Source organism: Chrysoperla carnea, chromosome 2 (assembly GCF_905475395.1).
Source record: "Chrysoperla carnea chromosome 2, inChrCarn1.1, whole genome shotgun sequence".
Classification (NCBI taxonomy): Eukaryota; Metazoa; Arthropoda; class Insecta; order Neuroptera; family Chrysopidae; genus Chrysoperla; species Chrysoperla carnea.
The window spans coordinates 14,513,486-14,540,835 of NC_058338.1; the positions used below are offsets into that span (position 1 = coordinate 14,513,486).

At 28.8% G+C, this 27,350-nt stretch overlaps 1 protein-coding gene across 1 annotated transcript in view; it reads left to right on the forward strand.

Moving 5' to 3' along the window:
- Nucleotides 1-23,995: 23,995 nt before the first annotated feature.
- The window catches only part of LOC123292363 (sex peptide receptor), an 85,721-nt gene continuing 82,366 nt past the window's right edge, over nucleotides 23,996-27,350 (forward strand). The window contains exon 1 of the mRNA XM_044872992.1: nucleotides 23,996-24,421. Within this exon, the coding sequence (XP_044728927.1) occupies nucleotides 24,011-24,421 (411 nt within the window). The 5' untranslated portion in view covers nucleotides 23,996-24,010. The remainder of the gene's footprint in view (nucleotides 24,422-27,350) is intronic.

The following is a 27,350-nucleotide window of genomic DNA, read 5'->3' on the forward strand; positions in this document are numbered from 1 at the left end:
ATCACATTTTTGCTACAGAAATGATTTATTTTCAAGAATTTTTTTTTATTTTTTATTTTTAAATATACTTTTTAACGAGAGATACAAGTATTTAATTAATTTCTAAAAAAAATTTTTACTAGACTACGAAAAAGAGACTTGAATTCCTAGATTAAATACAATCTGTCCCATCTCAACTTCCTAATATTTCGAAAATGACGAATAAAGAAGGTCGAAGACGAAGAAAATACTTTGTATATAGTGATGGTAGGGCATTTTTCTGTATATATATACAGAATTGTTAAGCAATGCGTCTAAGTAAGAGTTATGATAAGTGGTATATGAAATTACAAAAGTTACTTGTATCATGGCTTATCTGTTGTAGTTCATCTATTCAACTATGAAACTCCCACTTTCCAAGCGTCTTACAACTATCTCAACGCATATCGAAGCTTTAACACATGTATATAATACCTCTCACTTAGATACATTACTTAACGCATGTATTATGTCATACCCGTGATATTTATATGCCTAGATGTAAATCGAACATTCATATATATATATATATATATATATATATATATATATATATATATATATATATATATATATATCGATTATATTGGCTGTTGCCACACAAGTATTGTAAATAGATTGATATGTCACTTTGTTTAAATTTAATTAAAATGTAAGTTTAATCACAAATAATTTTATCCAAAAATCAATCTTCATTATAGAATATTATCCGAACAATAGCGGATTTAACAATATATCTTTTGCATTTGATAAAGGTAAAATATACCATTTAATTACAAATCTGTTGTAATAATATTAAGTACTACTTCGCTATGTGTGTAATATTACAATAGATAATAACTTGTATTTATTGTAATCTCATATATTTCGTTTGATACAATCGAATGAATGCTTTGTTAAAGTTCATAAGTTCTCAAATTTATGTTTATAGACATTTAAGCTCATAGAATTTCATATCAATTATTCGAAAAGTAATTTTCATTATCAAACATCAATAATCACTTAATCAAACTATTTTTAAGTAGCTAATAAAATATAAATGTATATACAATTATTATGTAGAGACTATGATTTACAAAGGTAAAGAATATTTAATATGCGAAGTATTTGATGCACGTGCAGAACTCATTAGCAAATCTCTCGCGACTAGAGAACATCGAATGGTTGACACGAGTGCTGACGGGTTATTGTAACAGAAATTTTGTATACACTTATTTCCACGATTCATGATTTAGGGGATAACATTCTCGATTGAAGTACCATAAGTCATGGGTTCAAATACTTATTAATAAATTTATATCTTATAAATTTACGCATTACTATTTGAATTTTCAAATGTTGTTTTTAGATTAAATTGCAGCTCACTCTATAGTGTATCTCCATTGATAGGCTTCTGTATGTTTTTTTGGTAAGCTTTAAAATAATATTGAATATTTTAGCAATATCTGTCGTATTTTTTTTATTAATAAATGGAATTTATAGAAACACATAAGTATAAATTTAGTAAAAACAAATTTAAATAAATAATAGTATAAGAGCTGACAAAGCCACGAAAAATTTTATTTTAAGACGACTGGGTTTTTGATATTTATTTTCTTATTTAAATGAGGTAGAAACGAAGTGCGCCCGGAACATGAAAACGGTTAATTTTTCATCATTTTTCATATTCTTTTAGCAATGACAGTTTTGCCGTTACTGACTTTTCGACAGATATGATTCTAAAAATTAAATAATTTTAATTTAAGAATTTTTATAAACCCTCGACATAAAATCTGGTTTGGTCGATTCGTTTGTACCCCCAAACGGATGAATTGATTTGGTTTTAGTTGTTTAAAAGGTCATTTGATCGATAGTTTTTTTAGATATATTTCAAGAAAATCTACTCAGCAGTTTGTGCATCATCGCCTCTTTACTAGTTGGATCGGGTATGGAATCCCAAGCTCGAGATCGAGAGTGTTTTCAGCTATGTTTTAGTGCGAGCTTGGTATTCCATACCCAAACCAACTAGTAAATAGGCGATGATTTACAAACGGCTGATTAGATTTTCTTGAAATATAGCTCAAAACACGCTTGATCAAATAACCTTCCAAACAACTAAAAACAAATCAATTCAAACAAACAAAAATTATAACCGTTTAATCCGTATTAGAGCTAAGATGCCACAGGTAGTCACACAGATACACAGATATACAGACACGTTAAAAATTTCATCTCTCCCTAAATTAAATAAGGAAAAAAAATCGAAATTAAGCCGTCCTAAAAACACTTCTGAAAACTTTACCAGAAAACACCAAAAAAAGTAGACATTCGTTTTCATTTTATCTTTAAAAGTTTTTTCTTCTTTTTTGCATTCGCGTATAGAAATTTTTTCTTTACCAAGAAAAGAAACGCTAGAAAAACAAATTCTATCTTGTTTGTTTGAACGCCTAATGTAAGATTGTCATAAATTTTTTTATGAGATTATTCACTTTTGAACACTTAGTTATATATTTCACTTTGTCTTTTCAGTTCTTAGTTGTGAGTGTTTAGTATATGATGACGACTATTTTTTACTACGCTTGAAATGATTTTAGTCATAAAAACAAAATATAACAGACATGAAAATGCTTTGAAAAACAACATTTAAAAATTTTTTTAAATATTTTATTTTATACTAGCTTTTACCCTCGGTTTCGACTTTCTTACTTCGTGAAGCCTTGTCTGCTTCAATTAAGATACGGCGATTTTTAATGCGAGTCGTTTATAGATATTCAATTAAAATTTTTATAATCCTTTTCATTTAGGCCGTCGTGGTTTAGACTACCAGTGTAGATCCGTGTGCTCTACCTTGACCAATTTTGTGAGTACCTAAATTTTCCCAATATACTGTGCGATACTGTGGAGCAAGTTACCGACTCGAAAAATAAGAATGTATTCGAAACTGCGATAATACAGAACTTCGTTTGTTTTTACAATTTTTCTAATTGATTAAAAAAAAATTAATTTATCTTACATGAAATATAAAAAGTTCGCGTGTTAAAAGACAAAGGTAATTTTTTATCTCAAAAACCAATTACTATCGGCGTCGTTGCTACTGGTAACTATCAATAATAATTTTCATGATTGAAAAGTCTATATATATATATAAATATTATATATTTATTTGTTTATTTTTATACTAAAATGACTATAATAAATCATATTTTGTATTTATTTTTACATTGAAATAAATTATTTATAAAACACATGTACATTACATGCAGTGTCACACCATAGGAGATTAATGAGATTTTTTTACATGTTATATCTATTCTGATTTTATTTTTACCATGAACCTATAACTATGTGAATATAGATGTGTTCAGAAAAATTATAAGATGCTTAGTTCTCCATGAGTTAACAGTTGCTGAAATCGTATATTCAAATTTCCTTACTCAACATACAATTTATGTTAATTTAGAGTTTTTGTTTATTTTTTGTGCAAGTTATATCACATAAAGAAATAAATTTCTAGAGCGGTTTCGATTGTCTTGCCAATCCTCTTCATTAGCAATAAACTCTTAAATTAAATAATAAGTAATAATAATAAATAAGGTGGATAAACAAAGTAAAAAATTCATTGAGTTGAAAAAATTGCATTCGTGTCTAGAACTCGAATAGCCTAATTGGTAGGGCGCTTGACATGAATCCAAGAAGTCCGGGTTCGAGTCCTGGTTCGAGTGTATTTTTTTCAATTCTCTTTAATCAAAATAAGATAGATAAACGAGCGACTCAAAGAATATGTGGTTAAAATTTCAGCATAGGTATCCATGCAAGAAAAAAGTCATTGAAAACGATATAAAATACATTGGCTCTTATAGAGGAATCTCAAAAAACGACATATTTTGAAAGTTTTTGATAATTTTCACTTGGAAAGAATGAAAACAAATTTAAAAAAAAACTTTTTAATAGAAAGTAAACATATTAGCAATGGCATAGAAAAGACAAAAACCAAGTGTCTCCGTCCATATAAGGGATATAAGAGTAGGATAGATTTTGGGTTGAAATTATTTTTATCTTACTTTCAACTTTGATGATGAATTTTATTGTAACTTCATGAACGGAGACTTCTTATGACTTATGAATAAAAAAGAAAAAATGTTTTTAAAATGTCCGATTTAATGCCCAAGAATTATTTTGAATAGGAAAAAATCAGTGACAAAGATGGAAGGGGGTGGCCCTTATGAATGGCCCTTTACCCTTGAAATTGAAATGAACTACCAAATGATAAATTTAAAAATGATTTTTCTAGGTACTTATATTTTGTGTGTTTATAGGCATATAAAAAGCAAAAACTAAAGTTCTCCTACTCTTCTAAAGATTTTTTTTTATTAGAGTGGGAATATATGGTTATTTTTTTGTTTCGCTAAAACACATTCTATTATTTTCATATTTATCAAGTATTATAGATTATACATGAGAAACAACAAAACTAATGCGATCAAGTATGAATTAAATTCGCATATATGTTTTCGCATAGAAGTAACAAATATAGATGAATACGCCACTATATAAGTGGCGCTACACCTTACTGAGTGTTGTTTATTTCGTTCGGCACTAAACGAATACTATGTTTTGTTCTACATTTTCTTTTTCGTAGCCAGAAAGTTGCCTTTTCAATTCGTATTTTATGATTTTTCGTTTTTGTATTGAAATTCATGGAAACTAGACATCGCACTTGGTAAATTTTCGAAAAAGATGGATTTTTAAATTGAAACTACCTACATTAAAACACTTTCTCCAAAAGCGTTTAAGTGAATGTATTTTTCGATTCTCATTCCTGTACATTCAATTGATTGTTGGGGACAAATGAAATTTACAAAATTTAAAAAAACTTCCGATAAATGCGATTTATTCCATGAAAACCGATTTTTGGAAACTTAGCTATAAAATGTTCTCAATCAAAGCAGTTCGATCGTTTAGGGACTACGACCGTTTAGCCAATTATGTTCGAATTTCGTAACGGAACGCTAAACAGACTCAACCAAAAATCTGATTATTTATTGCAAAACATTTTTTTAGCTATCATTTATTTTTTAATATTTGATCATGAATTCAATGAATCCATATATAAACATAAAACCTAATAGAATTATTTATTATTTTATTATGTTAATTTGTAAATGTGTTATGATTTTAATTTTTTTAATGATGTATTTATCAATGAGCTTACAAGGGGCACATATTTAGGGATATAAAATATATTCCGAGAGAATCGGGCTACTTTCTCATTTAATTTTGGATTGCGGTGAGATTCACTGAAATCATGTTTTTGATCGAAATCATGTAAAATTATTGTTAAGTGCGATTTTGAAAACACTGTAAAAAAAATCCTATCAAGTTTTTAAAATTTATCTGAATAATGTATTTAAGGATGTACGAGCGCCAGGTCAATTTTGGAAAAAAGGCTTGATTTAATTTTTATATAATGTTGGACTAAGTCTAAATCAATTCTGAAAATTTTAGAGGAAAGAAAGGTTTGCCCGATTATTCAAATAAATAAATATTTAACATTGATCTTATGGGTAGATGAATGATATGTTTCAGAGTAATATAACAGTAAAATCCCCTAACCAGGTTAGGCTAGGTTAGGTTATATTGGCTGTCCACGAAGGACATACTTAGGCTATAGAGCCCATTGTGATACCATATGTGTTTTACCACTTTTCCGCTGATAATTTCATTTATCAGCTTCTCAATTTCAGAGGCTGAGTGAGTACACGTCCTTCATGCATATACCATGCAATACACCAGCCCATCAATACTATTAATTATAATAATTTGTTGCGACGGCGGGAATCGAGCCCGCTACCCTAAGCATACCGCGGACGGAATTGGTTACGCCTTAACCAACTGAGCTAATAGGACGACTTAACCTAAACATATGACAATAACTTTTTGTTGAGAATTTTATGTTCCATAAAATTCCAATCCACTCCTTTAAAATATCATGCTTTTCTGTCCAACACCATGGTTTTAAAATATCCAAAGCGATTTATACTTAATTTTTAGGTAACAGGTACACTTGCCAGATCTGTCTTCTTTTAATTATACCAAAAATAATATTTTTAATTATAATTCTGGTTTAACAATTTAATTAACTCCATATTTACATCATAAAAATTTATTATATTTTGTACGATGGCTTATGTAAACCGATTTAACACTAGGAGCTATGTAAACAACTATCATAACAATATTCACCACTAGACTTGTATCCACATTGCATAGATAATACTTATAATTAACTGACATGAAAAGCTGATGTTTTACTCTATTGAAAGCTCTAAATATAAACTATTTATTTATTCTAAATATAAACATGTAAGTACAGTGGGACAAAGTTTGTATTCATACACCATCCTGAGCCGCGTAGGGGTTAAAGACGGGATGGTAAAACAGGATAACTTAACTCTAGTACTCGATTTACCATTGATTTATTTTGTTAAATATGAGTTTCAAAAAAAATGTTGTATGTGCGAGCATCATGGCAGTTTAAAATAAAAAGCTTGTCTTTTTTTATATGAAGTTGTACTAGTCTTAATCATTTCTGAAAGTTTTAAGGGAGCGAGGGTTGTAAATTACTATTGATGTTATGTTATTTCTTTTACCTGTTTTTAGCCACGGGTACTACACTACGGATTCTCCACAGGAGAAGCTAGTTTAATATATTCTAAATAATAATTTTGTTCATAAAATATTTTGTATGTTATTTGTATAAAATTATTTCCGATGGGTATCTACCTAGTTTATGATAGTTTATGAAAATCTATTATATGTTCGTTTTCGAGTTTTAAAAGCTCTCATTTTATGTTTCTGACATCGCTCTCCAGTGGTATCGACAATTTAGTGTACTTGCAGCACAAAAATTGTTATTGAATGAAACGTTTGCAATATTTGATTGTACATTTCAAAAGTTTTTTGAACAAATTTTTATGAATGTAATATATTTATGGTATAAAGTTGATTTCCAGACGACTGGAATTTGAATATTTATTTTCTTATTTATAGTCGGATAAAGGAATATATAAAATAGCCATTCTAAGCTAAAATCGATTTAGTTTGGAAAAGGCGTGATGTATAATTCTAACATATAAATAATTGCTATGGAAATGTATGGTCAAATAAAACTGGCTCAATTCATTTTGAAAAGTGAATGGGTAAAATAATTAGGAAATTCAAAACAATAATTCAAAAGAACAAACTCAACTCAAATATTTCAATTTCAATTAAAATATTTTCAAAAATTTGTCTCAAAAATGATAGCTCTCTAAGTATGCTTTTCATCTCATCTGATGTTCATGACCATCACTTTGATAATGATTTAAAAAGGAGTGTTATAAGTTTAAAGTGTTGATCTGTGCGTCTGTGTGTTTCTCAGTGGCATCGTAGCCACTAAACGGTCGAGCCGCCTTGATTTAGAACATTTTATACCTAAGTTTCCACAAATCAGTTTACAGAGAATAAATCGCATTTGTCAGGGGTTTTTTAAATTTTGTTACATTTACACTTCCCTTGTTACATTTGAATAAACTTTTAAATGATGAAAATTATATATGAACATGTTACTGATGTTAACTCTATTCTTTTCTCAAATGTAAACGACGTTCTTTTTATATAAATGAAATCTATGACACAGAAAATTACTGGAACTGCATGCATGTACATTGCACGCTTCGAGTGCAAGCAAGGCACATGACTTGATGTAGATAATATACAGTCTGATTCTAAGAAATAGACCGCTGTTTTTCTTTGAAAAATAATGTATTAGATGTCTATTTGTGATTCCACACGAATTGAATACATATAATTTTATAGCTATTGTACTTCCAACAGCAATGAGTGTGAAGTATCATCATTTAGCATTCCATTGTCTCTACATCAAAATATCTGTAAACAGATTTCACAAAATATAAATGAAAGACATTGAGGGTGAATTGAAATTTTATTACGAAACTGCCTCGCTCTACTAGATTGAAATTGCAAGTATGATGGCTTGTTTTTCTAATAACTTCAACTTCAACAAGGTTCACATAGGTAACTATGATGAAACCGGATATGTCACAGGAATCATGATCAATGATCAATGATCAAGTCCACCAATTCATTGATATACAATATAGATGTTTCAGGAATTACACTTAAACCTTCCTCAAAAGCCTAAATGGCCGAGCGGTCTAAGGCGTTGGTATTTGACCGTTTGGCTACTTAAACTAAGGTTGCGGGTTCGAATCCAGGCAGCGGCAGTGTGAACAATTATAATTAATGGGGTCTGTGGAATTGATCACATTGTCGTCGCTTGGATAGGCACGAATTAACCGATTCCACCCACATCATAAATGTAATTGTAAAAATTAATGTAATTTAATAAATAAAGATTAACAAATAATGATGAGGCTAACCCCATTATTATTATTATTAAACCTTCCACATGTCTTCACCCCCCCATGGGTATAAGGAAGGAGGGTGGGTAAGGCCTGAAGAAACTAAAATGACCGAAACAACCGATTCGGGGTGGACACAAAATATTACAAAAACGCGATAAAATCAGTTTATAAAATGAAAAATGAAGATAGTCAAATGTTGACCCAAAGTAAATATAACTTTGACGCGTAGCTATTTGTGCCTTTATTTCAGGATTCAAACTTGTTATTTACCAGAACATTTATCTTAAACACAATTTCTGTTCTAAAATTGGTCCAAAATTACCCAGGATAAACAGTATATATACTACTTTTTACAATTTTTGAATGATATTTTAAAAAATTACGATGTGTGACGATTATGACCGTATTTGCACATGGCCACAATCTAATTATACAGTTGAGTTCACTCCTGTATATAAAACTCTTCTCTACATCAATTTTATTTTCTGTTTAGAAATCACGTTCTTCAGAAATATTATATTTAATATTATATATAGAAATTATATGAGTTAGAGGAAAGCAATACAGAATTAATTAGCTCTAAACTAAAAATTTTTTAGAAAGACTTACTAAATGTAACTTGATATGTCAAAGTTACGCGGAGCTTTTGGAAAATTCGTAAATGGAAAATAAGCATGAAAAAAATATGTGTTACCTCAGAACTTTCGACTGGGTGAACCGATTTTGATGATTATATCTGTTTGAAAGCGGGTGTTTCCCGTGTGGTCCCATTTCATTTTGCTCCAGTTCTGGCAACGACATCCGTGAGAAAACCATAAATATCTTAAATTTGCATTAAGTATGGACGAAAAGAGGACGAATAACTCAATATCACGCCAACCGATTTCGATGATTCTTTTTTTAGTTATAAATTAGTTAGTTTACTTCAGATTCACTAAAAATCACAAAATCGACTTCAAAAGAAAACTTTTCCAAAATAAATTATTATGCACTAAAAAGTAAAAAATAACGATAATATATAGTGTAGTTAAAATTACTGTTATTTTTGGAGCCGGTGTCAGCCAAGCTAATGTAGCAAACTGTTCTGTCAGAGTTGTTTCCTTGGCTCATACCGACTCTAAAAATAACAATAATTTTAACTACATTATATTATCGGTATTTTTTACTTTTTAGTGCATAATTATTTTAATAATTTATTTTGGAAAAATTTTTCTTTAAAAGTGTTTTTTATTTAACTATGATTTTGAATTTTCCAATTTTCCAAAAGGTTCATATGGCAGCAAAGTCATGTAAACCTAGTTTGTATATCTAGTTACAATATCACTTATTGCTTTTGTACTAAAATTTATCAGTTCAAAATCTACAATTATTGTACTAATTGACAAATAATTTCATTTATATACTACATTCATACACACATAGTAGAAACATTGTATTGTATTTAAAATTATTATTAATAATAATTTGTATTACACGGAATAAATTTATTAAAATGAATTTATTATACCACATTTAATTTTACAATTAACTTACAAAACAAAATCATATAATTTTAAAATATGAAAATTCAATTATTTTATTAATTTGTTGTATTCAAACATCATAATAAAATTTCCATATATAATATTAACTAGAGTGATACCCACCCGCTTCGTTGGGTTTAAAAGTAAAGATTGCTCTCACTTATCACCTTTCCATAAACACTCGAAATAATGGTAAGGATTGTTTTATAAAGATAAAATATATTTATGATTTTCTATTTTTTTAAATGTATTATAGTAATTATCCATTGAGTATATCAGAAAAGATGGCCGTGAAATATTTGATTATTTGTACAGAAATCTGTAATTTAAGGTAATGTCAAATGACAACTTTTACAGAAATCTGTAATTTATGGTAATGTCAAATTAAATTAATTTTTGTTTTTTTTTTTATTAATATATCTTTATAATTTATATCTCATGTGTTATTCTGAAGTATGAGCTATATTGCTGTACAGTTTCATTAAAAACCATTCGCTAGTTTTAGCGTGAAAGTATAACAAACAAACAAACAAACATGCTTACTTTCGCATTTATATTATATAGAGATAGTAGTCGACATGGTAATAAACCATTTTTCTTTGATACCTTTCATTTTATGATTAAGCAATGGCATTTCGAACCTATGTTCATCAGACCTCAAAGTAAACTTTATGAAGTAGCACCCACCGCTCAAGATAGGTGGGTGGGCGTGTTGGTTTTCAATGTAAAATGTCAGTTTATAAACAATACCCCCTGGAGTTGAAATTTTGTTCATTCTTGTAACACACCACTATTAGCTTGACTTATAGATAGTACCTGGATAATCGGGCTTCACACGGTAGTTTTTGAGTTAAAAAGAAACCAATTTTATCACTACTATAAGAATCATTTTATTTCATCGCCAATAGATGTCAGGAAGAGTCATATTTTGAAGTTAATGTTGCAATTTTTCCTGAAAACGTGGATAAAACGACGTGCCCGATTAATTGAGGATGTATGAGCACGGTTAGTGGGGACATAAATTAAAAAACATATATTTTCAATTTTGATGGTGATTTATGTAATAATATGATAATATCAGACGAAAAGTGAGAGTAAAATTTTTCGATAACTAAAGTAATTTTCAAAATATCGAAAATTTAAAATTTATTTAGTTGTCGATATTTCGAAAACAAAAGTAGATATCAAAAAATTGTATTATAATTTTTCGTCTATATTCATCAAGTCATTACAAAATTCATTATTGATAAAGAAATATTCGGAATGTGCCATTAAAATCAAACATCCGGTATAAAATTATGATTATGCTGATTGATAACCTATCACAAAAAACCATTTTTGAAATATAATGCGTTATTTTAAAATAAGTAACGATGAGTGGGTAATAATTCAAATTACAATTTGTTTAAAATAATTTACGCCGACACTTAAACACTTGAAAAAATGAATCTTTACTTGAATGAAACAGAAATTTATTGTACTGTAGATATCTACTCTAAAAAATTTCTTCGTAATAAATTATTTCATGAAATATTATATCAAATATAATTAGCCCCCCATCAATTAATTTCCCCCTTAAAGATATAAATACACTGGACATTTTTTTGATCTGTTTGTAAATATTTATTATGGACGTAAGAGTTGAGAGAGCTTTCCTTTTTTAAGTTTTGCATCCGCCGAATCCATAATTGCCTTCCAATTTAAAACTGGCGAATGTCCGCTTTTTTATCCTTGAAAGTAGCTAATTGACTCTCTGACATTATTGACTTATCCTACAATTAATAAACCAGAACGAGGTATCTGTATAGCACGGCGGAAATTTTCAAATTCGTCACTTTTTTTTTCGTATACCAAGTGAGGGTCGCTTATCTTCTTAAATTATAAAATAAGGCAGATATTAATCAAAATTGGGTATAGAAATTCATAATTTTCCGATTCCATAACTTAAAAAGAGTAAATTCTTTCAAAATTTCCCTTGCTTAGTGTTATAAGAATGTCTAAAGACACCAAAAATTTTTTACTCGTTTCAAATACGACAAAAAAAAGTTGTACGTTTGCTATAAACATTTTTCGAGTTACAACTAATTTAATTTTGATATCTGTACATAATTGTATTAATTTTATTTTCCAAATTTATCATTCCCTAAATGATAATGGAAATTATATTTACCATATAAATTATATAAATCTTAAATAAATGAGATAATTAATTACCTTAAATAAATGTTGATATATAATTAAATTATTTCCCTCATTTATTTTGGGATATTTACATAAAAAAAACTTTTCGTTAGCAGGATATGTGTATTACTATAACACTTCGTTGTAAGTTATAGCTTAGAAATTTTTAAATCATGCCCAACTACATCTTGTGAGTAACGAAACGACACACATAGTGAAGCACAGGCCACTTGTATGATATTCCAACAAAACCTCGACAATACCAGTGCATCGCACACACATAATGTCTCTATATCTTTGTTTTACACATTGATGTCTATAAAAACTCTTCTTATACATAATATCCCTAACATGTATTTCTACAAACTGTATATCATGGTATATGTTTAAACTTTGGTTATGTACCCAAAAATCCTCGGTTTTTAGGATTTTATGCTCGTAAAGGACACGTATCTAACATTTCTAATGTAAATCAAGTCTTTACAGTGACTTAAACTTTTTCTTTTATTTGGCACATAGAACGGATTACCTGGAACATTTTGTTTTCTTGCACGTAGTTCAAGAGAATAGTACCACAAGAAATATATCGAGCTACCTTCATTATCTTCTTCATTGACATATTGTGAAAGGATCATTTTGTTAAATATTTATGTCTATGATAAATCATTTCATTATTTTATGTATTTTGCATTTAAAATTTGTGTTTATAATTAGAATAAAATAAATTAACTTATAAATTTTATATATCAAATAATTTTAATGTTTTATTATTATCTATCTATATATATATAAAAGTGTTATGTTCGTTTGTGTATTGCATATGAGCTCAAAAAGTTCTGCATCGATTTAGCCCAAATTTTTACAACCTGCTTCGAGAATGGATTTTATCTTTTTTCTCTATACTTAACCTTCAGGGGGTGGAAATAACCACCTCTCATGTAAATAAATTTATGGTGCCTAAATGGCGTGCTACCAATTTTTTTTTCATGTGATGATAATGTTCAAAAAAGGGAATTCTAAATATTAATCTCACAAGCAGTATGGGTTTCTTAAATTACAATAAAGTTTACTAGATGCTTCTCATCTATTTCCATGCAAACATAATATCCCACAGAGCAGCGTGTTAAGGTACAGCTAGTTATTAATATTAAATGAACTTAAGGAGCTTACGGTCAAATAAGTGAAAATTGAATTGAAATATTTTGTAAATCAAATAATGTTTATGTTTTATTATTATTATTATTAATAATATTAAATTTAAAAGCTTAGGTATTTAAATTTAAAAACTCTAGAAGCTTACGGTAAAATAACTTAACATTTTAGTTATTTAATAAAACATGGTATTTATGGGGTGCTCAGAGCGTAAAAAGTCAGTTAGAGTTAATAAGCAACATAGACAATATAGTCTTTGGTCCGTATGACCCATTTTGTAAAAGTTAAAAAAAAAAATGCTCCTTATACAAAAATGAACAACTTTTGTTTGTAACATCTTTGTAAATATCATGGTTTTCCCGCGAGGTTGCAAATTAGGGCAAAACTTTGGTGATTTAATTTTCTCCAAACCTATAAATGATAGAGAATTGAATTTGTAGGTAGCCTCCGCTAGTAAATATTAGATTTTCAAATAATGAAAGTTTTTATTCAAAAACAGTTACAAATGGCCGCCGAGAGACCGCCAGAAATGGTTGGTTATACTAATTTTTTTAATTTATTGGAGAAAATGAACACACTATCATCAATACTGTCTCAACAGAATATGCCGACAAGTAACTCAGTCGATAGTTTATTTTCACTTGTTTTATAAATGCCAGTTGCATTCAACATACTAGAAGTCCAGAACATTCATCACCAGTTTGAAGAGTTAACAATTCGAATCATTTTAATTCTAATATGGGGGAAAAGGAAAAATATATGTACATTTAAAAATGATGCGCATAGAAATTCAAACACTTCACTCTTCAAAAATTTCAAATTTGTTTAACCATCATTATAGCAAAACTTAAGTATTTATGACATTTAAATTTGTCTTTGTATTATCCATTTTGAAGAGTTTGAAAGCATGGACAATCAATATTGAAAGATAATTCTAGTTCACTTTTTAGTCAAAGTATAGAAATATGAATAAAGTGGTCATTCAGTAGGGATTCGTTTGTGAGACACAAATTGCATCGTACCAAAAAGTAAAATACTTATGTTAATTTTTGGCTGTCATTTTCTTTATTTGCTTTGTATTTCCCCGCAAGCCATACAATGCGCTTTACGAAAACGCTATTTTATATTAGTCAATCGAAAATCTCAAGTCAATATTTCACATTTTGAAAATTCAGTTTTACGTTTCATGGGATAGCTTATTAGCCTAACATTGGATTTTTTGCCTTCTGATTTATGTCGATAGGTATATTTGCTATTTTGTAGATAGGAATATCTATCAAGAAACTGAAGGTTCACCCAATGTTTATTTTCAAAAGGATAAAACATTTTACCCTACTATGTATATACTTGAGAAATAAAATAACTACACTGAAGAAGCTACCATACTTATAACAGTTATATATAGTATGTAATTATAAAAATTTGTACGCTAGAATATGATTTATAAAAAAATCCGTTGGCGCAGTGGCTGCGTTAACTGAACGACTTTCCTTTCGATAAGATTGAATCAGTCACATTTCACATAGACAGAATATTTAATTGGTGATATATCTACATATATACGACGAATGTCGGAGGAAAATAGATAGTCAGCCGGACGTAAGTGAAAACTTAAAACTTTCGAATAACTGGACCTTGGCTTGTCCTTCGGCAGTGGAACTCTCTGCGCTGGAATAATAATAAATAATACTATTAGCTGTTCAAAATTCTAGATAAATATGGTGGGAGCGCAAATAAATACATTTGAATAGTAAGATGTAATGTAATATATATTTTTATATGCGTTTCCACCATTTATTTCATAGGTTTTAATTTTTTGGTGCGGAACTCTTAAAAACATTTTGTGATCGACCAAATTCTAATAAATCTAAACCATCCTCGCATCCACTTGAACTCACACACAAAATTTCGTCATGAAACACGCGATGACGCGAGTTCCATGATTTTTGCTCATCCAAAAAGTGCTCAACTGGCCAAAAGAATTTCTCACTTCAATAAATTTCTTCAGATGAACATAAGTCAAAAGGTCTTTTGAGTTTTTTAGTTTGATGCACCATTAAATAGATAAAACTTCTTAATCTAATATCATTATAATAAGTCCTGTGATTTTGTTTTTAGTGGTAATGAGATGATAGGCGATAAGATGGTCAGTGATTAGTGGTTTTTCAGCGCCACGGCTAGGCAATATTTGCAATAATACTATTTTTTCTACAATTTTAACACTCTGTATCTAAAGAAGAATGAAGTTTTGCTGTTATTACTTGCACCACCCTGTACATGCATGTGTAAAACTTTTACCGATAATCATTTTTGACGTCAATGGAATCGATAAAAATTTTGCAAAATTTTATCATCGCTACAATAGCTCCATTTCCTTACGAAATTCGCTAAAAACTTAAAGATTTTTATGTATAATATATATTTAATTAAATTCTTCAAGTATATTCTAAGAGCGTTATTTAAATTGTTTTCTATACAGATGATTATTAAAATACTTAAATACTTGAGCATTAAAATTTGTAAGAAATTGCCGTATTATTATAATGTTCTTCAAAAATATGAAGTGCATTCAAAAATTCATAAGAATCTCGTCCAATTTTGATGTTCAAGGGTTGAATAGGAGAAGAAATTGTCGAAATAACACTATACACTTATAAATTAATCTTTGTTCGAATTTTAGGTCACAGGACGTAATATTCAAGGCGAGTAAGAAATCTTTTTGTACTTCACATTATTTTGAAATAATTTTGTTTCGAAAACAACCTATATGTTTTAAAAACAATTTCGTTTTTTATTTTAAAATATGAAAAAAAATTATATCATTTAAATACACATTATTATTATTTAATTACTTCATAAGTCCCTTCAATTCTCAGAACGTGTCCGGATGTACCAATGAACAAATCCCAAGAGTTATCCTGATTGTACATTTATTCAAATTTTATACTTAATCAAATTTATTCAAATATAATACTAAATAAAAAATAGCCTTAGGTAGGTACTTTTTTGGAAAATATTACCTACATTTCATTTCGTTTATAAGTAGTCTGGGAAGAATATCAAAAATGTATTTAACATAAATAAATAATTAAAAATATCAAAAACCCGACAGCGTTAAATCAAATATGAAAAGGAAAAAATAGGTTCAGTTGTTTACCTAGCGAGTAACATTTGTACGGAAAAATCTAGTGAATTTTACGATTGAAGTTTCTAAAATAACGAATGTAGAAGTTGCTCAGAGATGTCACTCATCGTATACGCTTTTTATCAACATTTCACAGCTACACGAACAATTTAAGTGGACAACCCGTGACAGTGAAACAGCACTTACCCGGATTTCGAAATTTCGCATATGAATCAATACTATTTAATGATAGGTACAATATGGACTAGGATTACGAGGGTTAACGAACAAATAAAACAAAAAAAAAGAAGAAAGGGCTTGACTTTATATATCAAAAATCGGTGTGACTGATCTGTCACCCACGATAAGAGCTCTTAAAAGGTCAGTCAAACCCAAGAACACTCTCCGTTAAATTACCTTCCAAATGAAATAAAAAAAAATTAAAATCGGTTCATGCGGTCAAACTTATACTTTGACTAACGTTATAATTTAGCAGTTTTATATTTCAACTGAATATACATTTGTTACGTATCAAACACACATATATATGTATACATAAAATCAATATTTACAACACCAGAAGAATCGTAGATTTCAATCGAAAACTCGAGGGAGTATCTTGTTTCGATAGAAAAATATCTAGTATTTTTATGTTGTCACGTGGCTACGGTCTATCACGTTATTTAAGTCATCGTCAAATAAACATTCAATAAAATTGAAATCTATCACTTTTATATTATAGGTAAAGTATATAGAGTGTATTAGAAATAGAAGTAGAAATATTTCGATCACATTATTTTTTAGTTCCATCAAGTTAGGTGTAATTTACTGAAGTTTTGGGTGCACCAATGCCGTCTATGCCAATTTTAAGTTTTTTACATTGTATAATAAAAATTTCCACATGCGCAGAAGATAAATGTGAATTCAGAAAAATAAACGGTTTTCCAAGCTTTTCCAATTTGAGTTATATTTACTATTAAAATAATACTAGCTCAATCCGTGCGGAATTCCCCAGAGAGGTACCCGTGGCTAAAATCAGTGATAAACATTGACAGTAATTTATTTTACCGATACATAACCTCAATTTTGAGAAAAATTCGTTTTTCTCAAAACTGAGGTTATGTATCCGGCAATTTACCACCCTTTTTTATGAACATTGTGCTCCCTTCCTCCAATAGCCGTTTAATCTTACGTGACGGTTAAACTGAGACACCATGTATATACGTTATATATGCATAGGAATAAATATACCCTGATTTCTCTTAAAATAAACCTTCTGTAATAACCAGCCACCTCGTCCGCCAGTATATTCAAATATTTATATTAAAAAATATAAGGGACTATATTTGTTTAAACAGACAGCTTTCGCCATAATATCCACCTATTGTCAGTCACTCACAGAATTGGTATTAAACAACAAGGAGCATTGATGACATGAACTTTAGAGGCCATACTGATAACTTTCTGATTAAGTGAGCTATGGCAAATTTTTTTCATTTAATTAATAGACGAAAATAATTCTGATAACATTTATGGTCCCATTTTCAAAGTTTTTTCATACATGCTGTACCCATCGTTTTAAGTTTTTGTCAGAGCGAAATTTCATATAAGAGCATAATTTGTCAAACTCAATGTGTAGCTAGCTATTTCTTCCTTATACATTCTCACTTCTTGTTTCTAAATCCGCTCTCTTGTACAATTGACAATAATCCAATTGGTTACAGGATATACTGTTTTATATCCCAAAAGTTGTCCAGAAATTTGGCACTTGAAGTCGTTGACCATAAAAACTGTGCAACCAAGACTATTATAAGTGCTGTAATAATTTTTTTCGTTACCTTGCCTGGCATCATTTTATCATTTTCCGACAGATAAGTAGACAAATTAATGTAAAATACACACGCATTAATTAATTTTTAAAGCAAAATTTTCAAATTTAATGATAAATTTTTTATATAATTTTCGAAGTTGACTTTCTATCAGATAGTTTTATATAATATATAAATATATACAGGCTGTCCTATGACTCGATGGCCACAGTTAAGGGGCGTATTATTTTGTCAATTTTAAGTAGTGCCTTAGTGCAAAACCTAAAAGTTAAGGAGTTTAATGTTTCATTAATTAAAATTGTATGTACTGTTACCACAAAAATTTAATTAAAATTTGACCAAAATTTTAGTATCAATTGTGTTACAATAGCAAAATTTTTTTTATTAATAAAACTATAAACTATTTTTCTCAACAATAATGCCGTTACTTTATTGGTTAAAAAAAGTGCAAACAGCCACTTAATTATTGGGTTTTGGACAATAGCATATAAGCAGTTTCGACTTAAAATTGTCGACGCTCTGAAACTATGGCCACCGTATCATGGGACACCTTATATATATGTATATATAGAATATATCGTTTTTACCTAGAATATTATCGATATATATATATACCTATATATATATATAATTTTACATAATAAATGACCCATAATATTCTATAAAATTTACGACAACATTAAAACCTTAGTACAAAAACTGTTTTGTACGGGTATAATTCGATTTGTGACTAAAAAATATGGATACTTCCAATATTATATAATATAATACCCTAATATATATTCGAACTAATAGAATGTAAAACAGAAATTATATAAAGTCTAGAAATTGGTCGTGTACCAAATTTATATAATATTACACTGTAAAAACAAAATTATTGAATTAAAGCAAACGCGTGGATGTTCCTAAAACAAGTTTAGGACATATTTTCTATGTAGTACTTTTGGAACAATGTTCCTTATCATGTGTTGGGCGGATGGATATTAGACGAAAAAAAGTGAACCAGCACCGACCAAAACATTTTCTCTTTTTCCTTTTTTATAGATTTTTTTTTAAATTTTCAAAATTAAAAATTATAGCAAAGGTAGCATAGTTCCTACCGAGTTTCCCACGACACCTCTAGTTTTTTTTATACTGCGATATGCCTTAAAATATAAATTTATGATCTAAATTATGTAACACTTAACAAACAAGCTGGTTGGCCTGAGTAATAACTGCAAATTAGTTAACTGCTCAAAAGTATGATGCTTTTCCGTTAAATTTTAATTCAAAACAAGTGAAAAGAAACAATTGACTGAGTTAATTGTTGAAATACCATGCATAGTCAGTGTTGATTTCTTTATCACATAACACATACGAAAATATATAGACAGTGTTGATGCGCAATCGTTTGTTTTTTTGACGTCACGTAAATAACAAAAGATATTCACTTTTAAATAGACACACACAAAACTGATATTCCTATATTAATACATACTATAAAATTTGCATCTAATTAACGCCCTCGTGGGTAAACAGTGATGTTTACAAAAAAATGTTTCAAACAAAAGTTTTTTATTTTTTTATAAGAAACATTTTTTACATTTAAACTTTCTATCGTTCTATCTCTAACGGTTTACAAGATGGGTCCTACGGACCCAAGATCCAATTGACCTATGATGCTCATTTACGAACTTGCCCTCACTTTTTACGTCCTGAGTACGCTGTAAAAATTTCAGCTCGATATCTTTTTTGGTTTTTGAGTTATCGTGTCCACAGACGGACGGACGGGCGGACAACCGGAAATGGACTAATTAGGTGATTTTATGAACAGCTATGACAAAATTTTTTTACAAAATTTTTTTCCTAGCATCATTATTTTTAAGCGTTACAAACTTGGGACTAAACTTAATATACTATGCATATTGCATGGTATAATTATAATGAATGAGTTTTATATTTTTCATATCGGGCATCATCGAACTATTTGAAGTACTACAATAGTCAAGTCATGGAAGTAAATGTGATGTACTGATTGGTATGAAACAAAAAAAAGTTTATAAGAAATAAATTATAAATTATACCTTTATAAATTGTAGCCTGTCCAAAGCAAACATATGCCAATTTAGTTTGATACTCACCGTCTCTGTGGAATGATGATAATAATAAAATTTATTCAAATTCATATAATCATAAATTATTATTTCTTTAATATGATAACTTTTATTTGATGTCTATATATTCGAATATTTTATATTGTTAAATTGGAAAGGTATTTCCTATTTTTGTAATATGATTTCAGACTTAATATTATACCAACTTGGGTCTAAGCTTTGTATACCTTGATATTCATTTCATGTACATTTAGGCATATAAATATCGCGAATATGACAGAGTACATGCGTTAAGCAATGCATCAAAGTAAGAGGTATTATAGGTGTTTAATTTGAAATTGCAAAAGTGATTTGTATCGTGGCTTATCTGCTGTAGTTTATCTATTCAACTAAGAAACTCCCACTCTCCAAGTGTCTTACAACTATCTCAACGCATATCGAAGCTTCAACACATGTATTTAATACCTCTCACTTAGATACATTACTTAACGCATGTATTCTGTCACACTCGTGATATTGATATGCCTAGATGTAAATCGAACATTCTGTATATATAGATAAATAATTACATAAGCGTTGAGTACCTATACACCTAGATAATAATCACATAAACCAATTATAATTTTCATAAAATAATCCCTTCATTGAACAATGAATATTTTCCGTTTTTATGAGTTTAATTTTCTTTTGAAACAATAAGAAAAAAAAATGAACATTAAAATTAAATTTAAATATTATATTTTAGTTAATTTTTCTCTCGTTTTTTCTTCTAGAAACATTAAAATGAATTTTTCGAGTTAAATAACATGAAAAATACATTATTATATACTTTTCTCAGTAATTATTATAATAAGAATGTAATTAACATACTTTAATGATTTTTTTTCTTAGAAATTTAATGTGTTTTTAATGTTGTACAAATTGAATATTTTCAATAATAATTATTCAATAAAGATGAGATAAAATTTAAAAAAATGTTCTATCGTGTTTAAAGAGAGGAGTGCTAAAATATTGTTTGAGAGTTGACAAGTTTAGTAATTTTCTTTTTGAACGTCCGGTGTGAAAATTTAGATTAACAAGTCCCAAGTTAGTAACGCTTAAAAAAATTGATGTTACAAAAAAAAATTTTGGTATAAGTGTTCATAAAATCACCTCATTAGTCCATTTTCGGTTGTTCGTCCGTCTGTCCGTCTGTCGAAACGATAACTCAAAAACGAAAAGAGATATCAAGCTGAAATGTTTATAGCGTGCTTAGGACGTAAAAAGTGAGATCGAGTTCGTAAATGAGCAACATAGGTCAACTCGGTCTCGATTTTTTGCAATTTTCTTAAGGGGTACCCCTTAGAAAAAATCGAAAAAATTGGGGAAAACATTTTGTTTCCGATTTCGATAAAACTTTGTATATAAGGTAATTTTGACCCAAAAATTACAAAAATCGGGTTTATGTACCGATTGAATGCATAGTTTCTGAGAAAATCGCTCTTCGTGTCCAATTTTTGATTATATTTCAACAGCAACGCATCCAATCAATAAATAAACCCGATTTTTGGATTTTTTAGGTTCAAATTATATTATATTATGAATTTTATCGATATCGGAGGCAAAAAAAATTTTTCGATTTTTTGCAATTTTCTTAAGGGGTACCCCTTAGAAAAAATCGAAAAAATCGGGAAAAAATTTTTATTTCCGATTTCGATAAAACTTTGTATATAAGGTAATTTTGACCCAAAAATTACAAAAATCGGGTTTATGTACCGATTGAATGCATAGTTTCTGAGAAAATCGCTCTTCGTGTCCAAATTTTGATTATATTTCAACAGCAACGCACCCAATCAATAAATAAACCCGATTTTTGGATTTTTTAGGTTTAAATTATATTATATTATGAATTTTATCGATATTGGAGGCAAAAAAAATTTTTGGATTTTTTGCAATTTTCTTAAGGGGTACCCCTTAGAAAAAATCGAAAAAATCGGGAAAAAATTTTTATTTCCGATTTCGATAAAACTTTGTATATAATGTAATTTTGACCCAAAAATTACAAAAATCGGGTTTATGTACCGATTGAATGCATAGTTTCTGAGAAAATCGCTCTTCGTGTCCAATTTTTGATTATATTTCAACAGCAACGCACCCAATCAATAAATAAACCCGATTTTTGGATTTTTTAGGTTTAAATTATATTATATTATGAATTTTATCGATATTGGAGGCAAAAAAAATTTTTGGATTTTTTGCAATTTTCTTAAGGGGTACCCCTTAGAAAAAATCGAAAAAATCGGGAAAAAATTTTTATTTCCGATTTCGATAAAACTTTGTATATAAGGTAATTTTGACCCAAAAATTACAAAAATCGGGTTTATGTACCGATTGAATGCATAGTTTCTGAGAAAATCGCTCTTCGTGTCCAATTTTTGATTATATTTCAACAGCAACGCATCCTATCAATAAATAAACTCGATTTTTGGATTTTTTAGGTCCAAATTATATTATATTATGAATTTTATCGATATCGGAGGCAAAAAAAATTTTTCGATTTTTTTGCAATTTTCTTAAGGGGTACCCCTTTGAAAAAATCGAAAAAATCGGGAAAAAATTCTGATTTCCATAAAACTCTGTATATAAGGTAATTTTAACCCAAAAAATACAAAAATCGAATTAATGTACCGATTAAATCTTTTGATTCCTCATTATATTGAGTTTTACTCAAAATTATTCTATAATAGCGCCTAATCCGTTTAGGCGCTACGATGCCACAGACCGACAGAACTGAATCATAACATCCATGCTTACTGTTGATAAACTACCTAAGGACTAGACTCACACAAATTCCTTACCTGTTTCAAAAAAAGTCCATAGAATGGCACATTCTGGATCTATTATCTATTATTAATTATATATGAAAGGACATGTGCCGGCAAAATTTTATAGAAAATTCAAAACCTCAATTCTGTGTATTATTTTGTTTCAGATAAAATGGGAATTAACAGACAGCAACATCTTTTTTTTTTCATGAAAAAAATATCTGCATAGAAATCAACCACATGTCAAAACTAATATTGTGAGTGGGAAATTTTAAAACAAAGTTAATTACATTTCTAGTGAATTGAAAATTAAAAAAATTTCGTTGTTTTCATATGGTTTTTACATATATCAATAATTAAAATAAGTTTTTCTAGCAACCTTTCAATTAATTAAAAAAAATAAAATTTTTCCATCAATAAACAATTTAAAAAAAAATTTGTTTTAAAATATTTTTTTAAAATTCTCATACAACGAAAAACTGATTAATATTTTTTATTAAAACAATAAATATTACCCCAAATGAATGAATAATACTGAAAATATAAGTTACGATCTAAAACAAATCTCTGAAATTATTATGAAAATTATTATTTTGCTCTCTTAAGATTAGTGAGTGTTAAACAATTTCATTGAAAAAACGAAAAATTAATTTTAATAAAATGTGAAAAAAAAGTAATATATCAAAGTTTTAGTTGAATTAATTATGGATTCTACAACGATGGAAACAAATTATTATCCAGATAGTTCCATTTCAACGGTATCCACTTTTATATCCTCAACTTATGATGACTCAACAACCGATATCACCAGTAGTAATGTTATCAACAATAATAGTACCATTAATACAGCATTATTAATAAATTTAATAAATATTACAACAATGCCAACAATTAACAATGATAATAATTTAACAACTACACCAGCAAGAGTTGAACGACAACAATTCGATCAAATTATTTGGGAAGATTATCCAAATCGACATGAAAATATGACATTTAATGTATTAAATATTACAAATGAATTACCAATCGAATATGCACAACCAATGTACGGATATGTTGTACCATTTTTATTAATTATAACAATTATAGCAAATACATTAATTGTTGTGGTATTATCAAAACGGCATATGCGAACACCAACAAATATTGTTTTAATGGCAATGGCATTATGTGATATGTTTACATTATTATTCCCAGCACCATGGTTATTTTATATGTATACGTTTGGTAATCATTATAAACCATTATCGCCGATGGGTGCATGTTATGCATGGATGGTAATGCATGAGGTAAGTGTGAAAACATGATGTTTTTATATTATTCATTTTATTTACTTATGTAATAGAATCGAATAGAATAGAATAATTTATTGTATATATAAAGCCCAACGGCTTATTCGGTGGCGTAGCTCGCCTTGGAGGGGCCTTGTATCAAAATTAGTTATGGGGTAAGGATTTTTCACAAAAAAAAAAACCAAATTGCATTAAATTAAAATAAATATTCAAATTAAATATTCGTTGTGTGCGTAGTCATGGTAGGGACAATAAAATCGATGCCAGCGCTTCCAGTGAAAAATTTTGGCGATAAAGGAGGCTGTTATGACTAATTTTCAATTCTTGACATGTTAATGTTATAGAAAATGTCAAATTAAAATTATCGAAAAACACTAATTAATTAAACTTAATGCATTAAAAATTGTGAAAATAAGAAATCAAATTGTACAAATATTATTTTTCAAATGTAAATTATCATAATTATTTATTTAAATTTGTAAGACAATAATATTAAATTTTCAATGTAAGTTATAAATGCAATCCATACAATTATATATGCATCCATACAATTCTATAATTAAAGTAGTGTATCGTTACCATGGAAACACCATCAATAAAACTCGCGCATAGTGCGAATACTATATCTATAGCTGAAGACTTCAGTTTTTCTAAAATTTATGCTTCTATAGACAATAGTGACAAGTCTGATAGTATTTTTTCTAATTTTTTCTTACATACATTAAGGGCGTCTGTAGCCCGGGGACCCCGTATCATTTATACGTCGGTAGCTACGACCCTGGGCTTATTACAGTGCTTGGTACAATAATATTACGAACACATTTTAATATATTTAGTATACAATATTTAAAAGATAAAAACAATAAATAAATAAAATAACACTTGAAAATTAGCATATTTTATCACCTTGATGATAGCATATCTGATTACAATCTGATCAGACGCATTTCTAGGGTGATTCACCGGTGGCATACTAGGAGGACTCAGCAGCCAGGGTATTAGCTGACTTGAACTAACTACATTTTAATTTAAGTATCAGGTTCTCAGGCGCTGGTATATGGGACATCTTACTAAAATGTGATACAAAATTCACTTTCGTGCAGATTGCAAATGAATGCGTGGTTGAACAATAACACGAAGTTTTATAAATGGGACGTAATAGTCAAGGAAAGTTCCCTGTTCTAGATGGCTATAAATAAATTATGATATAACTAGAATTAAGTGTAGATTTTAGGCCTACTGCTTTGTAATAACTGTTGAGTTCGTCTATAAATATAGTTATTTATTGCTTACTTAACCCAGATTCTTTTAGCCTTAGCCAAGCTTGATTTATTAATAAAAAGTAAGATTTGAGTTGAGACACCCAGTTATACTTTGTAATATTGGGTTCCGAGTTACTTAATTAGAACATTGAATTCTAATCAATGTGTAGGAGTCTGGTGTCACACATTTCTAATAATTTGCGGTGCCAGTTCAAGGATATTATAGCAAGGACGTAGATAAATAAATTACGAAGCTAGAATAATTACTTACTAGAATAATCACCTGGTCCTTATTTTAATATATTTACAAAATAGATTGTACACCACGTTCACTACTATCGATGCCATTGCTCTCCATTTTAATTTAATAAGTGATAATCAAATATATTACAATCCTATATGATCAGTTGGCAGGGGACAGAATGTCCCAACATACTAGTGCCGACTTTTATATTATTCACTTATCCTCCGAGAGACGGTGACCATGATGTGCATGCTTGTCAACTTGACAAGTAACAATAGCAGATGCGAAGAACAGGCTTAGTCACTCGGACGATAGCATTGCTGTCTCACTTTGCCGGAACAGCTTCCACGAAACTGACCATATACAGAAATTCTACTGGCGCAAGAAGAGCGTATGTGTGCGTTCAGATTTTTGTATATTGGGTCCTCGTTTTTACCCAACTGTCAAGGAGCGGTTATGTTTTTCGCGTATATCTTGCATGTATGTACATTTGTTTGAAATTTCTTTATTACCTCGTACCTTCCAAATGGCTTAATGGATTTCAACATTTAGGATATCGTTATATTTGTCTCAAAAACCCAAGTGTTATTAGATAGGTTTTTGAAAAAAAAACAAAATGGCAGATTTTTGCAGCAAAATAGTAAAACGTTAGTAAAAAACAATTAACCAAATCTATCGAGTAGTGCATCAAAATAGAGGAAATTAAAAGAGGGCTACAAAAATATATAAATTTTATTTAGCGCAATTTTTGTTTTTTTTTTTTTTTAATTTATTTATTGTATAAGATTTTGGTAAATGACAACAATAATTTAGGAAAAATTCATTGGAGCAAAAAGGGTGTGAAGACAGTAACGCCCTTAATCGATTCAGTTCTTCCATTGTGAAACTATGGGTTTTCCGCTAGCTATGACGCGAATGGAATGGGTCTAATTATTGAATTATATTATTCAATAATATTTTTTATAAGAGGATCACCATAAAAAAAGAACGTAAATAATAATAAATTTGAACAAATTAAATTTATAAACATATAATAAAATGAATTGAAGAGAATAAATAATGATATAATGTTTTATAAATGGTCGTAATTTAATATTAAAATTTAATAGTTTTTAATACTTTATATATATAAAAATGGTAGCTGGTAGAAAAGAGGTATAATAAAATGTACTTATTTATATTTTTCTTTGTTCATTTTAATGAAAAACCAAATAATGTGATAAAATACGAGACACTTTTTTCTATACATATAGAAATAAAATAAAAGTACAGAAAAAGGTTTTTCGATGTATTTGCTTTCTGATAGAAAAATTATTGTTTTAATCCCGAAAATAAAGCCCACAAAAAGTACCCGAAAATTGGCCAAATGCGAATCAGAGTATGAACTCGCTCATGATCGAGATTGCTACAAAGGAGATGT